This window comes from Rhodnius prolixus, unplaced genomic scaffold, assembly GCF_049639745.1.
Source record: "Rhodnius prolixus isolate KJV_2025 unplaced genomic scaffold, Rpr scaffold_6, whole genome shotgun sequence".
Taxonomy (NCBI): domain Eukaryota; kingdom Metazoa; phylum Arthropoda; class Insecta; order Hemiptera; family Reduviidae; genus Rhodnius; species Rhodnius prolixus.
In genome coordinates this window covers 30479941-30506311 of record NW_027411634.1, presented here as the reverse complement: position 1 = coordinate 30506311, position 26371 = coordinate 30479941, and the positions used below count along the sequence as shown (strand labels likewise).

Genomic DNA, 26371 nt, shown 5'->3' with positions numbered 1-26371 from the left:
CCGCCACTGTCTGCGACAGGGATGCCGAACCTTTTTTGAGACGTGGGTCAAATTTTGTTCAATTTCTTTTAGTACTAGCTCTTGGGTCACTAATGCCCATTTGCATAAGAGTTAAGTTTAAAAATTTTAAACTGAATATTTTCAAAACTAAACATTCTTAAAATTCAGTTGGCTTAACGGGTAAAACGGGTTGAAACAAGTGCTATGGAAGTCTCTTTCGTACAAACATAACCGAACAAAACCTTACAAAAGTGTGTTTTATCTGAAGAAAAATCTAAATATGGTTATTTGCTTTGGGGTTGTCGATTTTTTTTTGTAACAAACAAAATATGAGTAAAATTATACATTTTATTTGATATTTTGTGAACACTTTTGCTTTGTTTCAAATTCTACAAAAGCATTTGTCGTCATTTGCGTTTTAGAACTGTAATGATCAAACTAAAGGTTATAGACAGCATTTAAATTGCTTTTATGTCAATGCGTGATTGAAAAAAATACAGATAGAATATAAATTATCCTCACAATTAGAAAATCTAAATTAATCCGCGTAAACAAACAAATGGTTGCCTAGCGATTGTGGGTCAGTGAAAAAGCTTGCGCGGGTCATAGGTTCGCCATCACTGGTCTACGATATTTATACTAATTAGGAGATGGACGTTAAAAATCCCTACACATTGGCCAAAAATGGCCGAAATGCTCATCGGGAACTGCGACTTCATGAAGATGGATTTTTGATTTTTTTTATTTATCACAATATCCTTTGAACTTCGTGAAAAAGTGCTTTACTTCAAAATTGCCTTTAAAATGAATTTGTCTGGCAATTTTTTTGTTTTTCAATACACATTTATCTAATGAATAAAAAGAAAATTATCAGAACTGGTTTTGGGAAAACAACTGAAAAGTGTTTTTTTTTCGATTGTCTATTTTGTCCCTTAAGCTTATTTTTGGGATCTTATCGCCGAAAATAAACGTATAATATGAACTTTATGGAAACTGAATATAGTTCTATGCTCGTATATTCATCCGAGATTTTGACCAATTATACTTAAAACAATTCAAAACGCGTGAATACAGACCAATTGGTGGACACCATTTTTCCGTACTCAGGGAGCCTAAAAATCCTGTTTTTCTGGTGAATCCGTCAAGAAATCCAGAAATCGTAACTCATATTTCTTTAAGCAACAGCATCTTGTTAGTTAAAATATGTGAGAAACTTGTCAAGATCTTTTAGGTGAAAAATTCTACAGCTAAAATCTTTTGCTGTAACTAGAGATTTATTCATGGTCCAAACATTTTAGTAGTTTCATGAACTGCAGCCCACATGAACGACATGGATCACTCAAATCATTTAGAAAGCCATGGAAACAAAAAAAAAAAAATAACCTTCCAACTTCAGCTACCTTATTTGCAAATTTATGGATGAAATAGACGTGCCGCCACACTGGGTACTGCAGCGTGTGACCAGTACGGTGTCTAGCTAAAGAGGTGGATTTGCAAGTGAAATATCTCCCAATTTTTCATCGATGTAGAACGAAGTCGCTGGCACACAGATTGCTGCCTTTATAAATCAGCTGGTACATGGAAGGCATGTCTCAGCTCTTGCTTACAGCTAGATTTTCCTGTAAAGGTCGCCTGATTTCTTCCTGCCCTTTTTTAATTTTACGCTGAATTGTTTAATTTTAAGAAAAAACATTTTTCTCTATTTTTGAACGTTCATTTCAATCTAAATAATTAATAATAATTAATCTGGGCCAATGATTTTCCAGAAAGTAATGTTGAAACAAAGTCTACTACATCCAAGCAATTTTTTTAAAGAAACTTTAAAGCTGCAATGGTGGAAATTCAATTGAAAATGTTATACCAAATTTATTTAATATTATAATTAAGAGGGTATGACAAAGTGCTGCATTAAACTGCAAAGTGGCAGAAGACCTACGTCAAGTTTATAAACTTAACTTATAAATTTGTTATCATAAATGCAACAAAGTATTAACACGAAGCGTCTCCAAGCATTGTAAACAATTAATTAAAACTTTATTCCCATTGTTATTGTAAAGTTAGTATAGCTTTGCCACAACTATTTAAACTAATATTTATATTTGATTATAGTAACTTTGTTAAAACATAATATTTTATTGTCTTAAATTTTGTTTTATTTTCTCTTAAAAAAAAAAAATTATTTCGAACGATCTATCGATAGCTCTGTCTGATGTTACCTCTTTTCGATAATTATATAATAACATAACTTGCTTTCATTGCATATTTCACTTTTGTGAAAGTTGAAGATTTCTTTCTTGAATAGATATTTGTGCCAATATATTTTTTTTGTTGTACGTCAAAACTAAGGTGATTAGCACACGAAGCCTTAAATACTGCCTTGTCAGCCTTCAGATAGTGTTCTCTCGTTCACTATCACTACTCTATCTGCTATTTCTTTTGAGATATATTAAAAAGTTGTTAAAACAAAAGTTCTGTACAGAATATTTTGAATTTATTATCAGTTGCGAAACAGATGTTTGTGTCATATGTGTACATTAATAGAAGAATCTATATAGTTTTTGCGTGCCAAAAAAATTCAACACCAGAAGAAGTAAAGAGAGGCAGAAGATGATGATAATAGCTCTAAGATATTTGCTGATTGAGGAGGATGTCCAGCAGCCAAAGGTCATCAAGGTCCAAAATGTCTTTACATCAAACGTTTCTTGAAGTCCACATCATTTAGATATAAGGGAAATGAGAAGGGAGTTTTTTTTTTAACTTTATTTTAAAAATGAAAAACAAAAAGATGAATACAAGATAAGATAATAGATGGGACGGGACCTACGCCCCACGGTACCGCAGCCACCAAAGACTTATTGTGCCAGCCCCTTCTTAGTTCTAATAGGCGAATCCTCCCATCCTAAAGAGGTTGAGGACTTTCCCTATAGTTCTTTTGGGGCTGATATCTCCTTCGGCCTCAGCGTTCCAGAGGTTTCATAACGCAATCGAACAGCATGTGAGCGGCCATTTCCTCCTCTTCATGACATAATCTGCCCAACGGTTCCGAGCTGATGAGCCCCCACCTTGCGCAGATGCTTCTTGAACCTACCCGTGCCCCGTGAATAGGCCTGTAATCAGAGTAATCTGATTTCTGTCCAAACACAGGGTCTCTTTGGTTCTTTGTTTACACAGCCAAGATATCATAGTCTTACTGTGTTTATCCCCAGGACACATCACCCAGTTCTTTTCGTGCTCTCTCTCCAGATCCAATCTCTGAGAGCCGCACGAACCGAACCCCTGGTGATCCCCAGGACAGGCTCCGGACCGATGAAAGGAGTTTTAGCTCCATTCCTGGCCAGATGATCAGCTTTCTCATTCGCTTCAATCCCTACATGACCCGGCACCCATTCCAGCCGAACTTTGTTGTGGTGCCACGCCAGTAGTTCTAGGGCCTTCCTGTATTCCTAAACCAGGGAAGAGGTCATTCTGAAGGATACAAGAGCCTAATGTAATGAAATAAATTTTTATCCAACCTCATTCTCAACGGGTCCGCTCAGCTTCCAAATAGAGAATGTGAGCCAATTAACACTCGCTGTTCATTCCAATTATCTTTGTTGGAAAAAATAAGAGAAAATAAACGAAATCTTGACCAATAGTTTATTTATAACTTTGATGGATATCAAATTTATTTATTAACTCTTTTTTAATATTTAACGGGGGCGGATAATGTTTACAGAAAATATTAAAAACCGGATATTATTAAGGTGACCAATTTTTTTTACAATGAAAAGGAGGACAAAAAAATTTAAGAAAAAAGTACAACGTAAATAAGTTAAGCATTTTATTAATTCAATAATTTACAAATTATGCTTACTATAATTATTTAATTAAACGAGTATTTTCCCATTGAATGGATATTTTTTGTTAATATATCATTTTTTAACAGTATATTGGAAATTTCGGAGCAAGAAATATCCTTCATATTGAACTTTACAGTAAGTGCTGCAGCTAGAGTATCAACATTCAATCTTGATTTCTCACTTAGCCAAAAATCATTACCCATTGGAAAAACTCTTTCAACTGCTGCATTTGTTGCAGGGCAGCACAACGTAAATTCAACAGGAATTACTAAATTTTCGTAGGGAATGTGTTCATTTTGGAAATGGGTAAATATTTCCACCCATCTTTTATCAATTTCAACATGTTGATTTTCCCATTGTTCTAATTTATCAGAATTTAAATATATATTCAGTCTTTTAATTTCTTCAAACAGACAATTGTCATCGATTTTAATATCAGGCATTTCTTTCGATAAAAACTCAACACACTTTCTGAATACAGAGATTAACATATCGAAAAGGAGGACAGGTAGGAGGACATTTTTCGAGGGAGGACAGAACCTACAAAAGGAGGACGATTGGTCACCTTAATATTATCAATTTATTCCTCTTAGCGTGTCGGTTTTTTTTTTTTTTTAAAAAAAATCTTATTGTTTAGATGTGTAAAAATAAACCCCGTTTTTTGGCAGAGGATTTGGAGAAGGAATGCTTTTGTTTCTTAATATCATCGGTTCACAATTAATTGCGCAAATTTATACTGAATCTGCTTAGCTTCAAGTATCCTACTGCTTTTCAGTCAAGAAATCACCCTTCTGTCTCACATTATCTGATGAATATAACACGGTTAATAGATATGGTCGACATTATGCTCTTCGTCATTACGCAGAGAAGTCGGATACGAGTGGAGTTAACCAATAAAAAAGAGAAACAAGTTTTTAAATGCAGAATTTAACCTTTTAATAAAAATTTTAAAAGATTTTTATCAATGAAAATTTGCAGTAATCATCAGAGTATATAATAACAGCTTGCAGGATATAACAGAAGTTATAACTTTACGTAATTCTCCTCTCGAAGAAAATTATACCTATCGCTAATATTTCTTATTATGTGAACCCCTTACCGCTATGTCTTCAACTTAATGCTACAATCGAAACATTAAATAACGAAACATACATCTCACGTTTTAGAAATAACTAGCTAAAAAGTTGCTTGAGTTACTTTTAGATAGAAGACAGAATAAACAAAAACATTGACGTAACCTTTTCAAATGTTTATTGAACGTTCGCTTGACTAAGCGTTGTCAGGGTTACGGATTATACTTTTGTTTTATGCTTTTCCAAAAAGGCGAAAAGCCAAAAGGCTGTAGGGTAGCCCTTTTAACAGCCTCACATTACCCTCAGTAATGATGGTTTTTAATAAATGTTTAACAATCTCAAGTTTCAACAACAAAATGAAAACAAAAATGACGTAATGGTTGTGACGGACACGTGATGAAACGGAAAATCAACCGTCTTCTTGCATCTTAAAGAAAATTTTGACAGCTACCAGAAGAGTGGCTAGCAGAAGGGTTGATTTCCTGTTTGCTGCCAATAGTAGCGCCCTAAGAGGTTAGATTTTAACCTAAATTTGCATCAACGAGCTATTCATCTGTTATTATCATGATGTAATCCATCTAAAGTAGTTGGGACCGGAACTACGTCAATAATTGCTATAAATACGTCAATAATTCTTACTTCAGTTTCAACGCTTACTCTTTACGGCAATGAGAAAAACTAGATTAAATAGATTAAATTTTTATTGCATTTCTCCGCCATAATCTTTGTTAATTAATTGCAGTTTTAGAAGAACAGCACTTTCTTATGAAACTTGGAAGTGAAGTATTTTTCCAAGTTGCCCTGCTCTCGTTGCAATATTAGTTATTATATGCATCTAGACGAGCAGAAACTAATTGCGCAACCGTTATGTTCAAAGTAAGATTCCACTTCTTCTGCCACTTTATTCACCCTTTACACTCTTCCGCTAAAAGAAGTTATTATAATTCTGGAAAAAAAAAGAAGAAAAACACATAATGAACATTGGCAAGATGTATATGGCCTGTTTATAATTACAGGTCGTTTGAAGTCCCTTTGTGTTGCTACTTGTAAAGTCCGTATAATTTTTCATATTACTTTCTCTTTTTTTAATCCTCTCTAGAATCTTTTTTGAATTTACAATTAAAATGTAAATAATTCCTACCTCTTGCGTTTTATACTTCCATATTGCTAGCAGATATAATTGCTCCATTCCTTGTAGTTACTGCACAAGTTTGTGAATATGTATCTCTGTTATTATCTTTGAATAATAATTCTCTAGTCGTATTCTTGTCTTTGTTTGTATGAAATGAATAAGGATTAAAACATCAAGGAAATCAATATTTCTATTTTTATGATTGGTTTTCATTTGCATTCTTACAGCTGAAGAGGAGTTTCTGTCAAAAACCTCTACTTCTACTAGGGGTTAAGTGGTTTTTCAGTCAGCTTATAACCCTTCTTTTAATCGTACTATAATTAGAAGAGAAATTTTTGCTCAGCTTAAAAAAATAACAAAAAAAAACTAATGTTGAAGAGCTCAAATATAATAATTGACTTTGAAATCTGCCCATTGATCAGGTATTAGAACTCCTAATTCTCGTTTAAGATCATCAGATCTTAAAGACACTATTGAGGTTTTTGGAATTTACTGGAAAACAGCAAAATTGTTTTTAATTTTAAATTGAAGTAATGATTATTCGCATAAATGCTTTATTTTCCTTTGAGAAGAAACCATTTTAATTTTATTTAGGATTCTGGAAATTCTATGACGTTGAATTTCTATGACGTTGAATTCTATGACGTTGAATGTTTCGGGACTTAGCTTTCTATTGAATTTCAGAGCATTGAACATTCTTTTCCTCTGAGCCAGTGATTATCTAACATTACCTTCACCATCCGCATATTTATTTGTGTTAAACTAAACGTTGAAGTAATTTGTTACTTACAACAGTATAATAAAATCACTGAGGGTTCAATCCAGATTTTTGTTTGTGGTGTTTTGTTATTTTGTTTAAGAATGGTCACAATTTTGTCCGCTTTCTTGTCTTCATTTATAAATGGCACGTGCTTTCAGCACGTGTCTTTTAAGATATCAGACAGCACATTGAAAATGTCACCATAAAGCCCACGTGAATCATTTTTCAACATAAAGTTACACAGCATAAATAATAAGTTACATAACAATTATTACATAAGATTATTAATTAGAATTTGGAAAAAACAGAGAACGTTACAAAGGTTGAAGTGTTTAATATATTTTGCCCTCAATTTCACTCACTTTTGGCCCTTATTGATTCGCTTTAATAAGATATGAGGAGGATAACAACAATACTCAGAAAGCACAAGCTTTGAATAATTCAATAAATTGTGCTTCCAATATATGTAAATATGTTGAGTGCACCATTTTGGAATAATTCCAATATTTGGGAGTAAAAACAACACTTATTTCATTCTATGTACTTCTTGATAATGGCAGTTTTATTTGGGTGGCCGTGCATTTACTAATTTCATCTATATTTGCTTTCCTTCTTTCTGAGAGTTAACTTACTATTGCTAAAGTTTAAACTTTTTGTTCCTTTATTTTTTTAAAAATCATTTAAGGCGCATAACATCTTAGGTTATTAGCGCCCGGAGCTTTTTTTTCAGTGCACTGCTGGCCTCCGGACAGTGTTCTCTCGTTACAGACAACACTGTCCATCACCGGACAGTGAGCTGTAAGAAGCTCCTAGGAAGAGAAAATCTAAGGGTCAGCAGCTGGATTCGAACCCGGGACCTTTTAAATCTTGTTGTTAACCTTGTCTTTTCAACTTGAATATTGCGAAATACTTTGTGATCTCTATTATTTCTCTCAAAAGTTAAGTATTTTTGGGACTATTGCGATTGAGCAGTTCAACCAATGAATTTATTTAAACTCTCCGAAGTTGTTATGTATGGTATTAGTCACGTGGTCTAGTCTGATGTCATCATTATTTATTAATATTTATAAAAACGTGCAGAAAACATTGCCAATAAAATGTATCTGCAGCTCTTTTATTTCTCCTCAAGTTGACTTAGGTCCTTCTCATTTTTAATGCAAGTGTCTAGACCAGGGGTCGGCAACCGGCGGCTCGCGAGCCGCATGCGGCCCTTTTATCCAAATTTTGTGGCTCTTCAGCCTGTCCAAAATATATTGTATATTTTAATTTAATTGAAACAAATGAAAAGTTCATTTATTAAAGATATTTTTTCAAAAATAATTTAAATTGTTATAGGTTTGAAATTGAATAGAATTACATATATTCAAATAAAGTACGTAATTATATAAGACTTACGTTCAAACACAGGTTTAGTTATTATTTATTTGAATATTTATTTTGTAATATGTAAAAATAAATGTATTAAAAACGTATCCGGTAGGCCAGTTGTATAAGGGTTGACCATCAAAAACTGCACGAAAAAGCGTAACGTTGAAAAACACCCAACTTTGACAATTTTTTTCTATTTTTCTATAAAAGATAAAATTCCCAATTTTTTTTTTATATAGTAGGGCAAACCCTCCTTTATAACTGTATAAAACATTTATATTATGTTATTGAATATCATAAAATAATAATTTGTGAGTACAAATGATCTACAGAGGTTTTTACACTATCATCCTTGCGGTTCTTTGGTAAGATTTATTAAAATTATTTAAGAAGAAATGACTCTCTACGTGAAATAGGTTGCCGACCCCTGGTCTAGACAATGATCTGGGAAGAAGAACTAAAAATCATTGGTAACGCTTTTGAAGCCGATGTCATTACAAGAAAGTGCAAAAATTATTCTAAATTTCACATCAAATCTTTTGAAAATTGATTAAATATACTCACTGTCTTATCCATGCAGAGTTATTCCCTACACTGGCAATAAATTTTAGAAAATAAGGATTTGGTGTAGATTTTGTATTAGTTCATCTAAATTTTCCATTCGTCTAACTCTTTTCCTGATTTTTCAAATTTTGTAAGAAAAATTAGGGAAAATCGAATCAACTGGAGTTTGATCTTATCTGATTTCAGCGTGTAATATTGTCAAAAAGTCAGTTCGATAGTCAGCAATTTCATTTCTCTATCGATAAGTAATTTGAGTTTTATTTTTGAGTATGACATTATACGCCCATGGAATAGCATTTCCTATTTATAATAAATTTAATTTGTTTCAAAAATAACCTTCGCGGTATGATTTTTTAAATAATTTTACTTGAAAATTTAAATCTTATATTAATATAGGTACATCAAAAAATTATTTCTAGAGAACATAAATAATAATCTAACATTGTTGACTTCTTCACAAAATATAAATCAATTTTTAATTGATTCCAAAGCAGGCTCCATAGTGAAGGATTCTCTAAATAAACCAGATAAAAACTGTTGAATACTAATCCGATGAAATTGAATTTACTGTATCTAGAAAGACTTGTTGATGCATTATGCATACTATATCGCAATTTTAAGGGATAAAACAAATCTTTTCTTTTTTTTTATCTTATTCATTATCTTCTATTTTCAAAATATTTGATTTTCCCCATAAATCAATTTGGAAAATAAAAGTTTTCTTCCTGATAGAGTTGTGTTTCTTTTATTGTGACAATTGTCGGCTCACATGGTACAAGCTGAGTATGCACTGAGATTGTGTAGTAGGTCTGCAACTAATTTGACGAGATGATTTTATTTTGTCTGGCAGGGAAGGGCTTGACGACCAACGATCAAAACTAGGTGTCTGCTACAAAAACGGAAAGCAGTACTAATTTTTTGCTGTAAGGCCGGGGTCGGCAACTCGCATGCGGCTCTTTTATCCAAATTGTGTGGCTCAAAATAAATTGTATATTTCCATTTTATTGAAACAAATGAAAATTCCATTTATTAAAGTGAAGATATTTTTTCAAAAAAAATTTTAAATGCGATAGGTTTGAAATTGAATAGAATTATATTAAAATATAGTACGTAATATATAGGACTGCCGCCATTTTCATTCAAATACAGGTTTAGTTATTATTTATTCGTTTGTTTACTTCGCAATATGTGACAATAAATACCTAAAACATTTAAATGTTATTGAATATCATAAAATAATAATTTGCGAATACAAATGATCTACAGAGTTTGTTTACACTACCATCCTTGCGGCTCTTGGTAAGAATTATTAAAATTATTTAAGGTGAAATGGCTCTCTACTTAAAATAGGTTGCCGACCCCTGCTGTAAGGTAATGTGTTGTGAAATTGGGAAAAAAAAGTAACGCTGATTTGAGTATTTCCAAAAACTCTCTAACTTTAAAGTAACTTAACCATTTAGGGACAAGTTCTAATTAGGGTTACTCATGAGAGGTTTCGAGGGCACAGCAAATGAAATAGGATAATTCATTTAAAAAAAATCTGTTTAATAATTTGATTCCATAAAAGAATGATTCTATTTACAATAAGAGTCTTTTAGATAAGTTTTTACTTGCTTGTTACTTCCGGTCTAAAATACAATTTTGTTTTCCTTATAATTTGGAAAAATGAAAGCCTACTGAGAGGACGTACCTTTCATTTGTTTTATTCAATGACGAAATAAATAAAAACAACCTTATTCGGAGGTTCTCAGGGCTTAAATGTCGTCCTTATCTATTCCTCTCTGATCGAGTTGTATACGTCATTAAAATAATTTATGTCTTGCAAGTGGAACACCGAGCCGATTGTGATTTACTATAAAAAGTATTAATAGAAATGCCTAATTAAAATAATAATAAAACCACTTTCTCTATTGTATTAAATACTTTTTTTAAAGAAGAAGTTTTTAATCCTCTTTTAATGAATTGTCCTATTTTTAAAAAGGAAAAGAACACAAAGATACAATTACAAAAAAAAGAAAACATGGCGCTAGAGTTAAAACCCTTCATTTTATTTCAACAAAAATATAAAACGTAGTATTTCCTTCTGAGTTAGGATAATTAAGTCTGTCCAAATTGGGTTAAATGATTTTCATTTCAAGTTAGACACTTCATTTAAATAAGAATATGTACTGTTTTGGTAGACAATTTTATTAAAAAGTAACTTTTTAAAGAAATACTTCATCATCTGGCTTTGGAAGAGAGCGGCTGAATTTCACTTGAAGAATTCTAAATTGTTAAAATGGCCGGATCCAGCTCGCAGGTCGTATACTGCACATGCCTGCCATAGACTTATGTTATTTTCTTTTGAGGCAGGAAATGTTGAAGTCACTCCAACGACTGTTGCAAGGACTCTCCAAAAGTACATATTTGATATATTTTACTCGTTTTCATCTGCAGTTTTTTAATTACCTCATCAGTTTTACCAAATTCAACTTAGGCCATTTTTTTTTTTTTCTGATAGCCCAATATTATTTTGCCATTTTTAAATATTCCGTTATGATTCTCATTAAATGCAATGTCAGGTCGGATCATTGAATTAAAAACTTTCCTGCCATCTCTAAGCTGATCAATGCGTCCACAACAAACCATCTCCAGTCAACACCCCTAAAGAGGCTACGCTGACCAGTCCTTTGGACTGATATCAATATCACAATCACTGTCCCTCTTCTTTCACTAATTACTGCACTCGTAAACTGGGGAATTGTAGATCGCTTCCACTTACTAGCTCCTGATGACGTTTAGAACAAGATTCGCACTGCTAAATGATCATAGTTTGTGCCAAATTAGTCCCACAATTATACTTAAGCAAGTACTACTTTTAATCTTATTTTTCTAACATTCAACTATTTTTTTATACTTTTAATCTGAATGAATGTTGAGTCCATACATGCTGATCTGAGCCTTCTGTCATGGAAGCGTTCATGTCAACATATTGACAATGCCTTTGTGCATAAAGAGAAGTGAAAATAAAACACTTTAACGCGCGCCTTTGAAGTGTCAAAGCTTTCTAAACGTTATTTGATTCCTTTTGAAAGACTTATTTGTTGAAGCCTGAAATGACACATATTCCCAAAGTTATCTTTGCTTTTGTCGTTTATTTATTTATTTTTTAAATTTTTATTTTTGAAGTATAAATTTTATTTTTCCCTTACTTTAGATTACAACTTTTCAGCAGCCTGGGTCATCTTCGCAGCTTATTTTGTATTTTCCTTAGAGTGATTATTATATCATATACGAGTATTATCGGTCTTTTTCCTAATATAATTAAGAAAGTCCTTGTATGAACTCCAAGGCAGAAGGGGGGGTAACAATTTGTTTTAATTTACAAAGCATCTTTTGCCGGATAGCGTTATACTGGTACTGCCTTAGAAGCACTACGGCCGTATTCATAGAAAATATGCCATATATTAAAGCTACCACTCTGAGACACTGCATCAGAGCAGATGTATCCTTCCTCGCTTGTAAGTTCCATAACAATTTAGTATCCAGGATTACCCCAAGATAATTCACCTGAGAATAACTATCGGAGCATGTTGAACGTAAAGCGTATAAAACAAAGCTGTGATCGATTCCTTACCTGGGTCCAGTTCGAGGAGTTTACCAAGATCCTCCCTGCCTGAATGAAGTACCACTAGACAGTCCGTGAATGTGGCTGGGCATAACACGAACGGCCATTCAAGCTGATAAGCAGAGAAGAAAGTAAAAAAGTAATTTAAAATTATTTTTTGAAATGAAGAGAGAAAAAGCCAAGTAATCTTTTTTAAAAAAGTCAACGATTGTAAATGCTTTGAAATTTACCGTCGTGAATATTAAATTAATTTCCAAATTCCACAATAAAACAAAAAAGGAAAAACGTTTTAATCAGATCCAACTGTTGACGTTCTCTGAATTTAATATGGCTAATTCTACAACATACAGTATTATAATGAATTTGAACATTATGTTTATATAGCTGTGTCCCTTAGTTATACTTGGCCCTTTTTAATAAATATTTACTATAATCAGCACTCTGTGTTAATGAGGGAAAAACAGAGCTCCAGCATTCACTCAATTTTATTAAATTTATTATTTGATCTTACTGCATCAACCACTCAACATAATTAATCAACGGTCTCACACTCACCAGACTGGGCTTGACCCATTTTGTTTGCCTGTCCCTTAATTAAACAGGAAAAAATGTTCTTGTCCATCATTATTTTGATTTTTACCGATCTTTTTTCATTCCATTACATTTTGCGGGGGGTCTTTTAACTCTATATGGGGTATGAGCAAGTGGAAATGTTTGATTGGAATCAATGACAATCCTTTGGTTTATTATCCTAGGATTACGAGGTGTGGCTATTAAATAACGAGACTATTGCTATAAAACATTTTATTTTAAATTTATACATATTTAGTTATTATCACCTTCAATATACACCTCTCCCCTATCCCTACAACGCTCCATGCGAATTTATCATTGTTCGAAACAGTGCTGCAAATCTTTTTCTGTGAGCTCCTGCAAGACGCGTGTCACTTTTTCTTTCACAGCTTCAAAGGACTGAAATGCAGATTTGACTTTGGGGAACAGATAAAAGTCACATGGGGCCAGGTCAGGCGAATAAAGCTAATGGCCTAAAACTGGGATGTTGTACTTGGCTAGAAACGTCTTGACAGACAATGCAGTGTGAGCCGGCGCGTTGTCTTGATGGAGAACCCGTGACTTGTTCTTCCACAAATCGGGTCGTTTTTTCCTTACTCTTTCACGGTGGTAATGTTGATTAATTATAATCGATATTTTCATCCGTTTTGGATGTGGAAGGGCGACCCGGGCGGGCATCATCTCCGACGTCTTCTCGGCCATCTTGATAAACATTCATAGCCATAATCTTCTTTTAATAAAAGATAAGTTTCAGTAGCGGTTTTACCAAATATCTTGTGAAATTTCACGACAATTCGTTGCTCTACTATATGTGTAGTATCATGTTTTCGGCAAAACGAAACTAACACCTCTTACACAAACGACGGTTCCGGTCAGACAGATTTCTCTACAAACACGTGAGACGCTGCAATCGAAAGAGAAGGCTTTACGCTGCACAGCTGTCGGTCGTTAGGATTTGGCACATGCATAGTTCTTCTGTAGCAGCATCAGTCTCATTATTTAATAGCCACACCTCGTATATTTACACGTGTATGCGAGGACAACAAAATCATTAGGATAGAAAGTTGTAGCTAATGATGGTTGCTAATAAAATGTTTCGTCTTCATGATTGGGAGTAGGCTAATATCGCGGGTGGAGTGTCAATTGAGAAGGCTGTTGCCCGGCATTGAACTGGTCTAGTTCTTGCACAAGGATCATGAGTTTACTCACGTTTGATTCTAACCATAACTTTTTATTTCTACTTTCCTGTTCGAGGGCTGGATTTGGAAGAGGCTTGCGATCCCACTTCTTTAGATGGTCAGGGTTGTGTTTATATTATTAATGGGTCAAGCGGCGGGTCAGCCAAGGCACGGCAGATAATCTAATACGTAAATCCTGCTCGACTTACTAGGCCCAAGATCTTACACATTAGAGGCGAGTCGTGTTCCTCAAGAGGCTTATTGTACCAAACCCTTGGTAAACTAGTGGGTAAATAACCCCCTTCTTACCAATGTCCAGGATCTGTCTCACTAATTGTTGTTGAGATGTGATCTCTTCAGTTGGCTAAGTGCCTAATATCTCATATCGCATCCCGGCGAAAGTTATGCATTTAAACAGAATATGAGAAGCCAAGTTTTCATCTTCGTAATATAGTCTATAAAGAGATTACTGGTTTAATAACCCAGGATAATATGATTCGTCCTAACTTCAGGATCTCCTCGGTGCTGATAAAGATCGGGTACAAAACTCTCACTTGGTTTAAATTTGCTACAAAAAATTCGTTTTAATTACAAAAAAAAAAGTAGCTTACTTCTGGGTAAAAATCAATTTAATATTCGCGTTATTTAATATAACGGTAAAACAAAGAGATATTTATTAGAACTATGTGGGAGATCCGGCATAAGGCGTTCTGAACGCTCCTAACGGAACAAATATAAACTGTAAATGTTGACTTATCCAGTTATCCCAGTTCCCTAGAAGGTGATGGATACTTAATAAATCCCACACAAAACCCACACGTTTGCAAAGTAATATAATGAATGACGTTTTCTCTAGGCTTGGTTAACTGTTTGCAATAACATACACACACACACTCGCTCCACTTGTCTGAAAGAAAATTTAGTGTGAATTTGACACATTTTAACCTTAAAATTTAATTAATAATTTGGTATTAGGCGACAAGAAGTTTATTGTTTGTTGTTGGCGCTTTCAAGTTCTAAGCGCTGAAAATCAAAGTGGAAACATATCAGGCCAACTCTACAAGGTTAGTTGCCAAACTTTCCCAGCTTATTTTCTTCGAATTGCAATGTCCTGATACTAATAGATATTTCAATTTCCTAAGGGATCACAAAAAAAAATCAATATCGGATACTGTTATTTGGATCATACTGTAAAAGATATTTTGTGGCTTCTTTTGTGCTTCAGGGTAGCCTGCAGAAAGAGTGGACTCTAACCAGTATCATCTGCAAACATTGGTATAAAAAAATCCTGTGAATCCCATAACCCAATTAGTTGCACACTCCACTATCTCTCCAGATCTTTTGATTACATGTAACTATTAAGGGTAACCCTGTAAGTGTTGTTTGTGTTTTTATTCTGGGATATCCACATTGGATGCCAAGATTCCTGAAGTACGCTTACCGAGCAGGAATTCTGGTTAAACTCTGTCGTCAAGCTCTGAAACTAAAAACCAAACTATAACCTTAGCTAGACCTCTGAGTCACTCGATTTTCTGAACACTTCCTAGCATCTGTCTTCCTCTTTGTAGATGTTCTCTCATAGACATAGGCAACAAGGTGCTCATCTTGCAAATATAGAATCCATCATTGTGGAAGTTCAAAGTTTGCTGATGAACAATGTACCCTATACCGTCACCAAATGGCCTAAAGTAATAGGTTTTACTTTGTCAAATTTGAATACTTGAAATGAAAGTGTACAGATTTTTCTTTGTTTTATGTACAACTTCTTCAAACAACAAAATGAAAACAACTTTGATTAAATATACTATAAAAATCTCTACCATTTACATGTTCTTCTACTAAGTTTTCTTACTTTTTTTCAATTGTTAAAAGTTGAAGCTTTTGAAATTTCTCAAAATGTCTCTTCCAAGTTAAGCAAATGAAATCATTACTTACATTTATCCAGTTTAATTCTTGAGGAAGGCAAATGTTCCAGAAAATTTGGAGCAACTAAAGAAATTTTATATACAATATTAAAAAGAAGAATAAGTTCTGAGTAAGGGCAGTCCTTTTATCCCTAGAAAAGAAACCCTTTATATGAAACTTTCTATAAAAATAAATTAATGTAGCTAGAGGTTGCCAAGAATAAAGAGGAAAAAGAAGAATAGGCTAAGAAAAGATGAAGGTGAAGCCAAATATGGCCATTAATTGAAAAGAATATAATAATAATAAAAACATTAAGAATGGAAGCGAAGGAATTTTCTTGAGCCATTAGTTTAAATCAACTGAATCCATTTATCAGAATTTATTGGTGGAAAGAAAATTTACAAGTCATCTGCAGTTCTCATTAGTTTCAGGGATTTAATGCGTTTGGAAATGGGCCAGCAAATTGTCCAGCCTCTTCCCTATATTCGACATTATGTTTCAGAACTGACTGAACAATTTAACTTCCACTTTAAACTGTTTGCGTTTCAGAAAGTTTGCCAGCTTCAGTACTTTATATCAGACTAAACTTGTTTGGAAATTATTTTTTGGAACTTTTTAAGAAAAATTTTAAATTTGCCTGACATCTTTCAAGTATTTTATATGATTAAATTAAGTCTTATCTTAACTTTATGGATTTTACAAATCACTTTATAAGAATCCAAATTGATTCTGGCAGCAAATTAGTTGGTTTTTCTAAGTTAAGGTTAAATTTGAAAGCAGAATAATATTTAGTAATATTAATATAAGTCTATTTAAACGCAAAATTGTTTTATTAAAACATATAATAAAAGACGTGCAAACCAGAATAATGTACACAGTCGGTGGCAAGAGTTAAATAAATGACTAGTATTTAAATCATTGCCCGTAGGAAAAGTAACGTAATTTGAAAAAAAAGGCAGTTACAACTGTGGGGAGACAAATTTGTGCCAAGTTAGACAAACCTTAGACATGATATAAAATAAAAGACACTGTAAAAATGTAAGCTGTATTGGGTAACTTTCTTGGATTCAGGATGTTGAATGTTGTAAGAATCATTGAACTACGGTATCATTGTATATCTACTGTAAAAGTTGCCTATTTTGATGAGTAATTTAAACAGTGTCCTGTGACGTTTCATAAATTCGCTACAATACTCAGAAGTCACTTCTACACTATCGATATTTAATTGGTAGTCAATCAATATAAGTAGAGGGAGTAGCCAAGACTGTTATATGAAGCACCACCATGTCAGGTTCAAGTAAGATGGAGCCTGCTTAAAGTGAAAATCTGCAAGGTGTTAGTAATGTATGTGGTTACAAAGCTAGGTACCACCTTTGTGCTAAACCTATAGTAGATGCCAGTTCAAATCATCCATGCAGATCAAGATGACTAATTGTGTGGTTAGTAACTCAACATGTGCATGGCTCCTGTGATTCAGCTAGGTTAGTCGTAGAAAGTTAAAGTCACTGGAGAAATGGTTATTCCTGCAAGATCTGAAAAATGACATGATATCTTTCTTTTAGATCATTTTACCATTTTGACAATTATTACTTAAAAATATGTTGACATTCTCCACCAGCAAATAACAAACTTTCTCACTTATGTCCGTTTCAGGTCAGGATTATTTCTTCAATAATGCTGCTGCCCCTGGCCATTTTGTTGGATTCCAACAGCAGTCTTTAGACCAGAGTAGAAGTCAGCAACAATTTGGTAGTTTCTTCCCGACAAGCGCCGCTTTCCGAGGCACTCCGCCACCCAGTTACCAACAACAAGAACAGTTCTTATCCTCGCAACCATCAGCGTTCCAGCTTCCTCCTCAGTATGAGCCTTACACTTCTGTAAGATCTGGACAGTCATTCCACACAAATCAACACCTTCCTCAGCCGTTCCATCCGCAGAGTCAAAGGTTTCCGTTTGACATTTCACCATCAGTTGAATTGCAGAATTATAATGACTATGATGATAAAGTAAGTACACTCTACTTTAGATTGTTTTGTAGTTTATAGTTTTTATAATTTTCAATAAACGGAGATGAAAAAAATATTTTTTTTATTCTCAAATAAAAGGGTTTTGGTACGATATTTGATACTGCCATTTTTTATTCTTAAATTGTCCCAGTAGATATTATTTTATTCCTTCCTTGCTACTACAAGAAAGGATTCTTTAGCGAGTAACGAATTAAATAATGCATCGATACCAAACATCTGCAATTTATTGTTTATCTATTTAGTTTATAAATTTTAATATTGATTATATTTTTAAAGGTCAGAACTACTCAAAACTACATCAATGTACAACATCCGCAAGGTTTGGTGGATCAGTTAGACAGTGGCAACAGATGGCGAAATAGTCACCGCAACAAAAAGCCAATATATGCTGACGAAGCATCTCAGGACCCAAATGCATCTGGTTATTTTCAAGGTGTAGGACAAGATGTGACCGACATACCAAAGAGAAAAACATCTAGAGGTACACCGGCCACTAGAAGACCGCCCAGAAGAGAGGAGAGTAGTTCTAACGAAGAGTTTACCAGAGGTCGGGCAAGATTTAAAAATAAGATTGAACCAAATTTGCAGGTACAAATAACTACGTACACCCCGCCAAGTCAGAGGGTTAGATCCAGATTTAATAGACCGGTAGAGCTGAAGAAAGTTCTAACTACAGGAAGCCCAAGTACAACTAGCTCTACTACAACCACGACCACCACAACTACTACCACATCTGAACCTTACATTGATTCCACGGACCAAGATTATGAATTGGAATACATACTATCTGAAGAACCAGGTGACACTGAAGAATCATTTGATGCTGCTCCGGCGCCAATAGTAAAACCAGGGTTTGGTTTAAATGAAACCAGTTTCAATCCATACAGAATAAAATTTGAAGACGTGAGAGCTTTTCTACCTCTGGGTTATGTTTACGACCAGGAGAACGAAAATAAAGAAAATAAAGTTTCTGGTAAATCCATGACCAACACAACGGTGAAATCTTCGACTACAACTGAGGGGACTACAACAACTACAACTTCTCCAACCACCACGACCACTACAAAGAAACCTACCACAACCACAACTAAAGCTCCAACTACCACCACTACCACTACAACTCCGCAGCCTTCAACTCTTTCCCCAGAAAAATCTCTATCTAATCAGGTTAAATCACCCTCAGAAGATTCAGACGAAGCAGCACCTACTGAAAGTTGGGTAATCGTAGCCTCAGTTCAAACTTCTCGGTCAGTTTCTGGTGCTAGATTTCTACCCGGCTTGGTTAAACAAGAAGAATCACAGCGGCCACTTTCACCAAATGGTACCATAGAAAAGGAGACTATAATGCCACCGATTGTGTCAACTATAAAAGAGGAGACAACGCCCGCTCCAAAACCAGCATCAACTGAGAGTATCAACGATAAACTGGACAGAGTACAAAGTCAGCTATCGGAGGCCAGATTCCTGGATGGATTTAAACCAGCAGGTGATAAACTGGAACTACCAGATATGGTGCCCAAGAATAAGACCACAGTAAGAACAACCACGGTAACTGAGCTCACTACTACTGTGGGCACAAAACTCACCACAACTAAGCCAACCACTTCAACTACTACGACAGAAGCAACGTCGCATCCGCCGCGCAAATTTGTCCCAGGTGGTAAACGTACAACCATCAAACCGAAGAAGAGCGTTATAGACAGTGTACAGTATGATGAAATTTCCGGCCTCTTACCTGCCGGCTTCAAACCGAGAACCCCATTTAAACCGAAAGAAATGCAGAAAGATTCGCCGAGCCGCGAAGGCAGTGGACGTTCTTCCGGTAGTACGTTCAAGAATAAAATACACGAAGACAAGAAAAATGAGACCACAACTTCAAAGCCTAAAGACTTAGAGAGCATTATTGGTAAGATTACATTTGATGACGTCAGTTCTTTACTCCCGCCAGGTTACACACCTGGCAAAGCCACTACCACTAAAAATACTACCACAGCAAAAACTGAAAAACCAAAAGTGGCGTTGGCAAAGTTTGATCTACCAGCTAACCTCCTGCCACCAGGTTATAAAATACCTGCTGAAAAGGACTCATCACCTCAGCCTGTATCTGTGGATTCTATTTTAAGTAAAGTCAAGTTTAAGGATGTTTCCGCCTTATTGCCGCCTGGTTTTAAGGCAAATTCATCAAGTAATGCCACCGAAGCAACTACTACCACTTCTGAGACGACAACAGCGCCTGGGAAAGTTGTATTTCCAACTAGACCTGGTGGAAACAGGAAACCTCCTCCAGCAAGGAAACATAACAGCGGACCACCTCCAGTTACACCCAAAATCCAGAAAGGATGGCCTGTGAGGTTAGTAGAAGAAAACGTAAAATTAATTTTAAATAAAATGACTTCTTTAGGATTTATATCATTTAAATAATTGTCTAGGTTAGTCAATTATTTATTTATTTTTAAGGATATATTTTACTACCTAGGCTTTCTGGTATCAGACCATTTTGCAGTCATAGGTCTGAATCGGAAACTTGGTCAAAAAATTTTTTAAACACATTATTCGAAAATCGTAAAGACGAACGTTTTAATCATAATTTTTTATAAAAAATATAAAACTAAACTTTCAGAGTGTCTACGGAATTCACGGGTTGGCCGACACCTTCAACCACACCAATACCAATAGAGAAAATCTTAGAACAGGCGAGACAAAATGCTGCGAAAGCTGCGGCAGAAGCTGCTGCCACGTCGACCACTACGACCACAACAACCACTACAACAACAACAACCACAACAACACCGAAGCCGACCACACCGGGACTATGCACTGATGATTGTGACATGGCAGCTACCATCAGACTGGTCGGAGGGGCTAAATGGGTGCCGGAACTGTTGGACCATAATACCATGGAATGGCAGCAACTAGCTAATGAAGTAGCTAACCAGGTATGTCGGATGTATTCATTAAAAAATTAATTCATCATTCTGGGATCTTGATTTGTGAAAGAACCTTGAAAGAAAGGAAAATAATTTGTAAGTAATTATCAAGTAAGTATTAGGCCTTGGCTACTTATAAGTAATGTTAACTAGAATTGATACTTGCGAATGGCGGAAAGTTATGCTAGCAATGACTCGCGGATTGATATATTTTCCCCAATTTTAGAAATCTCAGAATTCTTTTTATTTGCGAATTATGAGTACCATTCCAGTAATAATAATATAAATTCATTAACTTGCAAAAGATCTGACACTAATTTCAAGCCAGAATTTCAAAAAAGAGGTATGGCGTGATTAAATTCTTCGTCCCAACAAAACCCCCATTGGTTATTCTCTTTCAAAAGTGCAGAAACGTTGAGAAGGAAAATGGATCTTACTAATTAGACTCTGTTCTAAGGTAGATGCTATATATGATGTACATGTTGCACGCCCGTCTTACAATTGCGCTACAACTGGGCAATAATTGCATCCGTGGAACCTCAAGTTGCTACACTTATGAGTCTTTATTTAATCAAGCCCTGATGTTATTCCTTCTACTTCAACCGATAAGCTCAGTTTCGGCAAATATCCTTCGAGGAGCATTTTGGTGGAAGTACTAAAAATTAGCCGGACACGCATAGGATGCATTCTGCAACATGTTGTAGAGCATAATATTTGCCATAACTGCACTTACGTGTCCATGTTGTCACCTTCTTCTAGACATTTACATATTTATTATATTAAATAGCTATATTTTGTTTTGTATTGCGTGTATCGCGTCTATAGTTCTAGAATGTTACTGCTGCCTCAGGACGTTGTCTCATTTCTGCAGATTTAGCATTAAAGGCTACTAGTGAGTAAATACCCTAGGGAAGCACTACTTGCATTCCAACTCGTGCTTAAAGAGCTTAAAGACCTCTCTGAGCTAATCCCTATCCACTTTTATTGTTTTAATTATTATTGCCATTCATTGTTTTATACTCTTATTAGCTTTGGAAAACATTTAATAAAGAACATCATTACAATAAAACTAGTGAAATCTTAGGGCGTTATCTTAAGATATAAAAAGAGAATTTTATGGTGCTTTTATCAATAATTAATTGAGAATAATAATTTTTTCTTTTAGCTTAATAAAAACTTTATTTTATGTTTACAGTTAGAAGCAGTATACAGCAGTTCTGAATCATTAAGTAAATGGTATAAGAAAATCAGAATTGATGCTTTTAGGTAAATATATTTTCATTTATTATACTGACTCTGGTTATTATTAATTATTTTATATGATTATTGTTTTGCGTTTTACAGTGAGGGCAGTGTATTAGTTGATTACTTCGTTGAACTAAGTGAACTCGGCAGGACTGTAAACACAGCTGACATGAAACGGTTATTCCATGAAAGTCTTGCTAGATATACTGCTAATCAAGTTGCCTTGGGAAATGAACCGGCGCCTAATAATTCTACTTTTTATAGAATGGGGAAATTCGATATTGATCCAAAATATACCGATTTCATTGGTACGTATATCTTTTTTTATTAAAAAAAAAGTCTACATTTTTTAAGGCAACTCTATTCAAGCGGTGATATTAGCGATAGCTTAATTAAGCTATTCTCTAAAAGGCCTTTCCAGAACTTTGTATGTTTCTAATTTCGTTGAACCAATATTTCTTATAATATTTATTAGTGCGCAAGTCGAAATGAGACTTTTTCAAATGAGAATAATGTACAGTACAGCTTATCAATTTTGTTTTCCATTTAAAATATCGAACTGGAATTTCTAGATATTCTGACTTTTGTTCATATATGTTGTTATTTCTAATTAAATATTTTTATAATCATTACCTAGCTACGCCCATTATGTAAACAAATTTTTAAGCAAACAATTTTTAAGATTAATAAAATTTAAAATAGTAAATCAGTAAAAAAAATGTGTAAAAATGTAAAATGTCGAAAAAGTTCAGAATTACAGATTAGTTAGTTCCTCTAAGTGTCGAGCGATGGCAGCAGTTACTTGACACTAATTTTAAAATGCATTAAGAAATTGAATAAACTTTAATTGAATATTAGAAAATAATTATTTTAAACATTGATCACTTGAAAATTTAGAAATATTTATTCAATAAAAATCTTTATCTTTTGCCGCAGTATTGCATCGCCAGGTGTTACCTACAGTTGGCTATGCAGAAGAAGACAAATTATTACCACAATGGGCTATTGCTGTAATTGTCATTGGATTGGCTTCTCTTCTCTTTGTCATCATCTTTGGAGTTACTGTGGTAAGTATTTGATAATTACCAAATTAGAGCCGCTTTCTGGTTTGTTTTTTTTTTTGCCAATAATTTTGCATTTCACTTTGCCAGTTGGTGAACAGACATAAGAGTGCCAAAAAGAAACAGCCGACCGCATTAACGGAAGATATGCTGAATGAGCTGAATAAAAACCACATGGGTGGTCTAGATAATTTCGGAGCTGACGATCTGTACAACATGGAAGACGTTTGGAATGATAAGCCACCTAAAAAGGTTCCTTACTATATTATTTATCACCATTTATTCTTTCTCGAATGGCCCTTATGGTGAGAAGATTGTGCAGAGAATACGCCAGTTTTCCGTAGCGCTGTTTATTGTATTTATTTCCACCCGTGTCAAAATTTCCTGCTCTTATTAATAAGATGGCAGTTCTTATTTCCAGAAAGCAGATACCACCTTTTTATTCTAACCTGAAAACTTGGACAAAAATCTTAATTTTGTTTACTACACTTTTTGTGGTAGAGAAGCTTTTTTTTAGGCTAAGACTGGATACTGTTGATTAAACAGCAATTTTAATTGTTCGTTGATTTGGATCTTTATTGCTAATCTGTAAAGGACTGCTAAATTTTCGTCTTATCACAACTGTATCTAACAATTTTTGCATACGATCTTTGTGTATGGAACTTTGAGTGTTCACATCTCTTTCACTAAATAAATTGAATCTTTAATACCAGCCCACTATTTTTGTGCGTTTGTACTACGCCGATATCGCGTCAGTTGCTTCTCTTTTTGTTGACGGAGAATCACTTGCTTGCTTAATCTAAATCCTACTAACCGTCTATCATTAAGAGTGCGATTAGGAAGTGACGGGGTTCGACGTTTAGCGGCATTTGTAGCCTTCTCACCCAGCCATATGGATGCCATTAGATTATAATTATTTTTCTTTTCCGCACTTTTGCCCATTCATATGTTTACTTTCAACTAATGCCATAGACTGAGAATCGTTTATTCTTATTCTCTCCCCAAATAAAGCTAGCCTGGCATAACATTTCACCTGCTTAAACTAAATGTTTACTTTTCAGAGATCCTCTGGTTCAATTCAGGAGAACAGTATGGCCAACTTGTATGATTCCTGGCGATCAGAATGGAATGGTTATTATTACAATGCCTACTACGGACCAAACGGAGGTTCTAGCGCCAGCGGTTATGGTGGACGCAGGAGATCCGATTACGACACCAACTTTTAGAGCTGTTTTACTTATAATATTGAAAATAAAAAAAGAAAAAACTTTCATTCTCAAATAAAACAGAATAAATATAACTTTCCTGTCAATTTTTCAAAATAACTATTTATAAATATAGTAAAATATATATGTAAGCATTACATATATATAGCTTATTCGTCCGAGGTGCCAATATTGTTTGTTACCAAGAATGTTTGTGTTTAAGAATCGGGGGGAGAACTTTTTACGTTGTAATTTAAAAGATATGGTTATTTCTATGTTTAATTTTATTGTATGTGGTTTTCTAAAATAATGAATGTTTCACTTTCTTTTTTAACAAAAAAGAAGTGTTTGTATATTTGTACTTAGGACAATTTACTTAGTGTTTAAAGGAAAAAAAGAACAAAAAACCTAATTAGCATTAAGACATTCTATTTATGTTCATATTTTGCTACCCAGTTTTATTTTGTGTAATTTATAATATGAAATAAAAAGTTTGGTGTAGAAATGAAATAAGTAAATTCATTACGTCATTTCAGACCAGTTGCGATTTGTATTTTATTTTTATTATTATTATTTTCTTTTTCTATATTTCATTTTATTTTTGTAAAATGCTCTAGGTTATAAGGGACTAATGTTATTATAGGAAAATTATGGAAATAACTTTTAAGCTCAATTCAGAATTGTAGATTAAATTGTAAAAAATAAAACAAAAAAAGACATTAAAATTATAAGAAATATATATATACATTCATATATATATTTGTGTATAACGAATCTTCATACATTTAAAAAGAATATTTTGTGTGACCCCATTCCATCAGAAAAGTTAAAAGCAAACCTTTGTGAATAGTTGTGTCTAGTCAGCCAGTTGGGGTTGCAAAAATAAATAAAAACTAAATTTGAAACTTTCACTAATTTTAAAAAATAAAATAAAATTCTATTTTATGTGATAAAATAAAAACAAAAATAATAATCATGTTGTTATTAAATAGTAAAAGATTATATTAGTCCGAATTATCAACATAATTTCTGTTTCTTTATGAATGGAAACAAACAAGAGAACCTTCTAAAAAGTAGAAAGTTAATTGAATTATTGTTAATTATATCTGCTTCATTAGATTTTTTTAATATAAATTTAAGGATGATCAGAAATAAAGAGAATGACAGTGAGAGGGCAAGAATAAATAGGAGCCTTTTTTCGACTAAATAAAATATTCTTTGTTTTTCAGGATGTAATAATGAACCTGTTATATTCATTTATTTTAAGCGTGCGAACATCTAATGTCAGGGGCTTCCCATTTTATTATTATTTTTATAATGATGTTTCAACATTTTACTCTGTCATTTCTACTTGCATTTCTGCAAAAGTGACTGAATTCAGAAGTAATATATTATTTATCAATATTATTAGCTTCTAGATTCTTTAATTACAATTGGGCTTCCCAACGACTTTGATCGTTCATTGGTACCCTACCTGTCATTGGTACTGGTTCCTCACCTAACTCGTTTCCATGCCATCCAGCTATAGCAAGAGCGATCTTTTATTCTTCTACCTACCTTTTTATACTCCGGTTCATAGTTAGTGAGTTATTCTATGTTCTAAGATTATTATTGTTATTACTATTAGAATAATTTACACACATTTCTATTTATTATTAATATTATTTTATTATTTTTTTTTTTTTCAAACCTACTAGAAAACAATTCTCGAACTCATAATGCTTCAGCGTGTTTTCTCACGAATTAAAATTGGTAAAATACAGAATGGTAATAAAACTAACCTGCTTTTACATTTATGTATTTCACTTGTAAGATATACTGTTCTACAATAATGCCGTATAGATATAAAGAGACCAACCATTCTCTTAATGAGTTGAAGTAGCAGATTGGTTTCCACTGCATCCTGA

The 26371-nt window shown here is 33.8% G+C and overlaps 1 protein-coding gene across 3 annotated transcripts in view; it reads left to right on the top strand.

Moving 5' to 3' along the window:
* The window catches only part of LOC141461489 (uncharacterized), a 379234-nt gene extending 353242 nt beyond the window's left edge, over positions 1–25992 (top strand). For 2 of the 3 annotated variants that reach the window (XM_074142647.1, XM_074142646.1), the window contains 8 exons: positions 17653–18005; positions 18303–20377; positions 20647–20962; positions 22149–22219; positions 22298–22506; positions 23135–23265; positions 23350–23511; positions 24321–25992. In XM_074142647.1, the coding sequence (XP_073998748.1) occupies positions 17653–18005; positions 18303–20377; positions 20647–20962; positions 22149–22219; positions 22298–22506; positions 23135–23265; positions 23350–23511; positions 24321–24485 (3482 nt within the window). In that variant the 3' untranslated portion in view covers positions 24486–25992. Of the gene's footprint in view, positions 1–17437; positions 17481–17652; positions 18006–18302; positions 20378–20646; positions 20963–22148; positions 22220–22297; positions 22507–23134; positions 23266–23349; positions 23512–24320 lie in introns of those variants that run through there. The other variant, XM_074142648.1, reaches the window with a different exon arrangement.
* Positions 25993–26371: the final 379 nt, after the last annotated feature.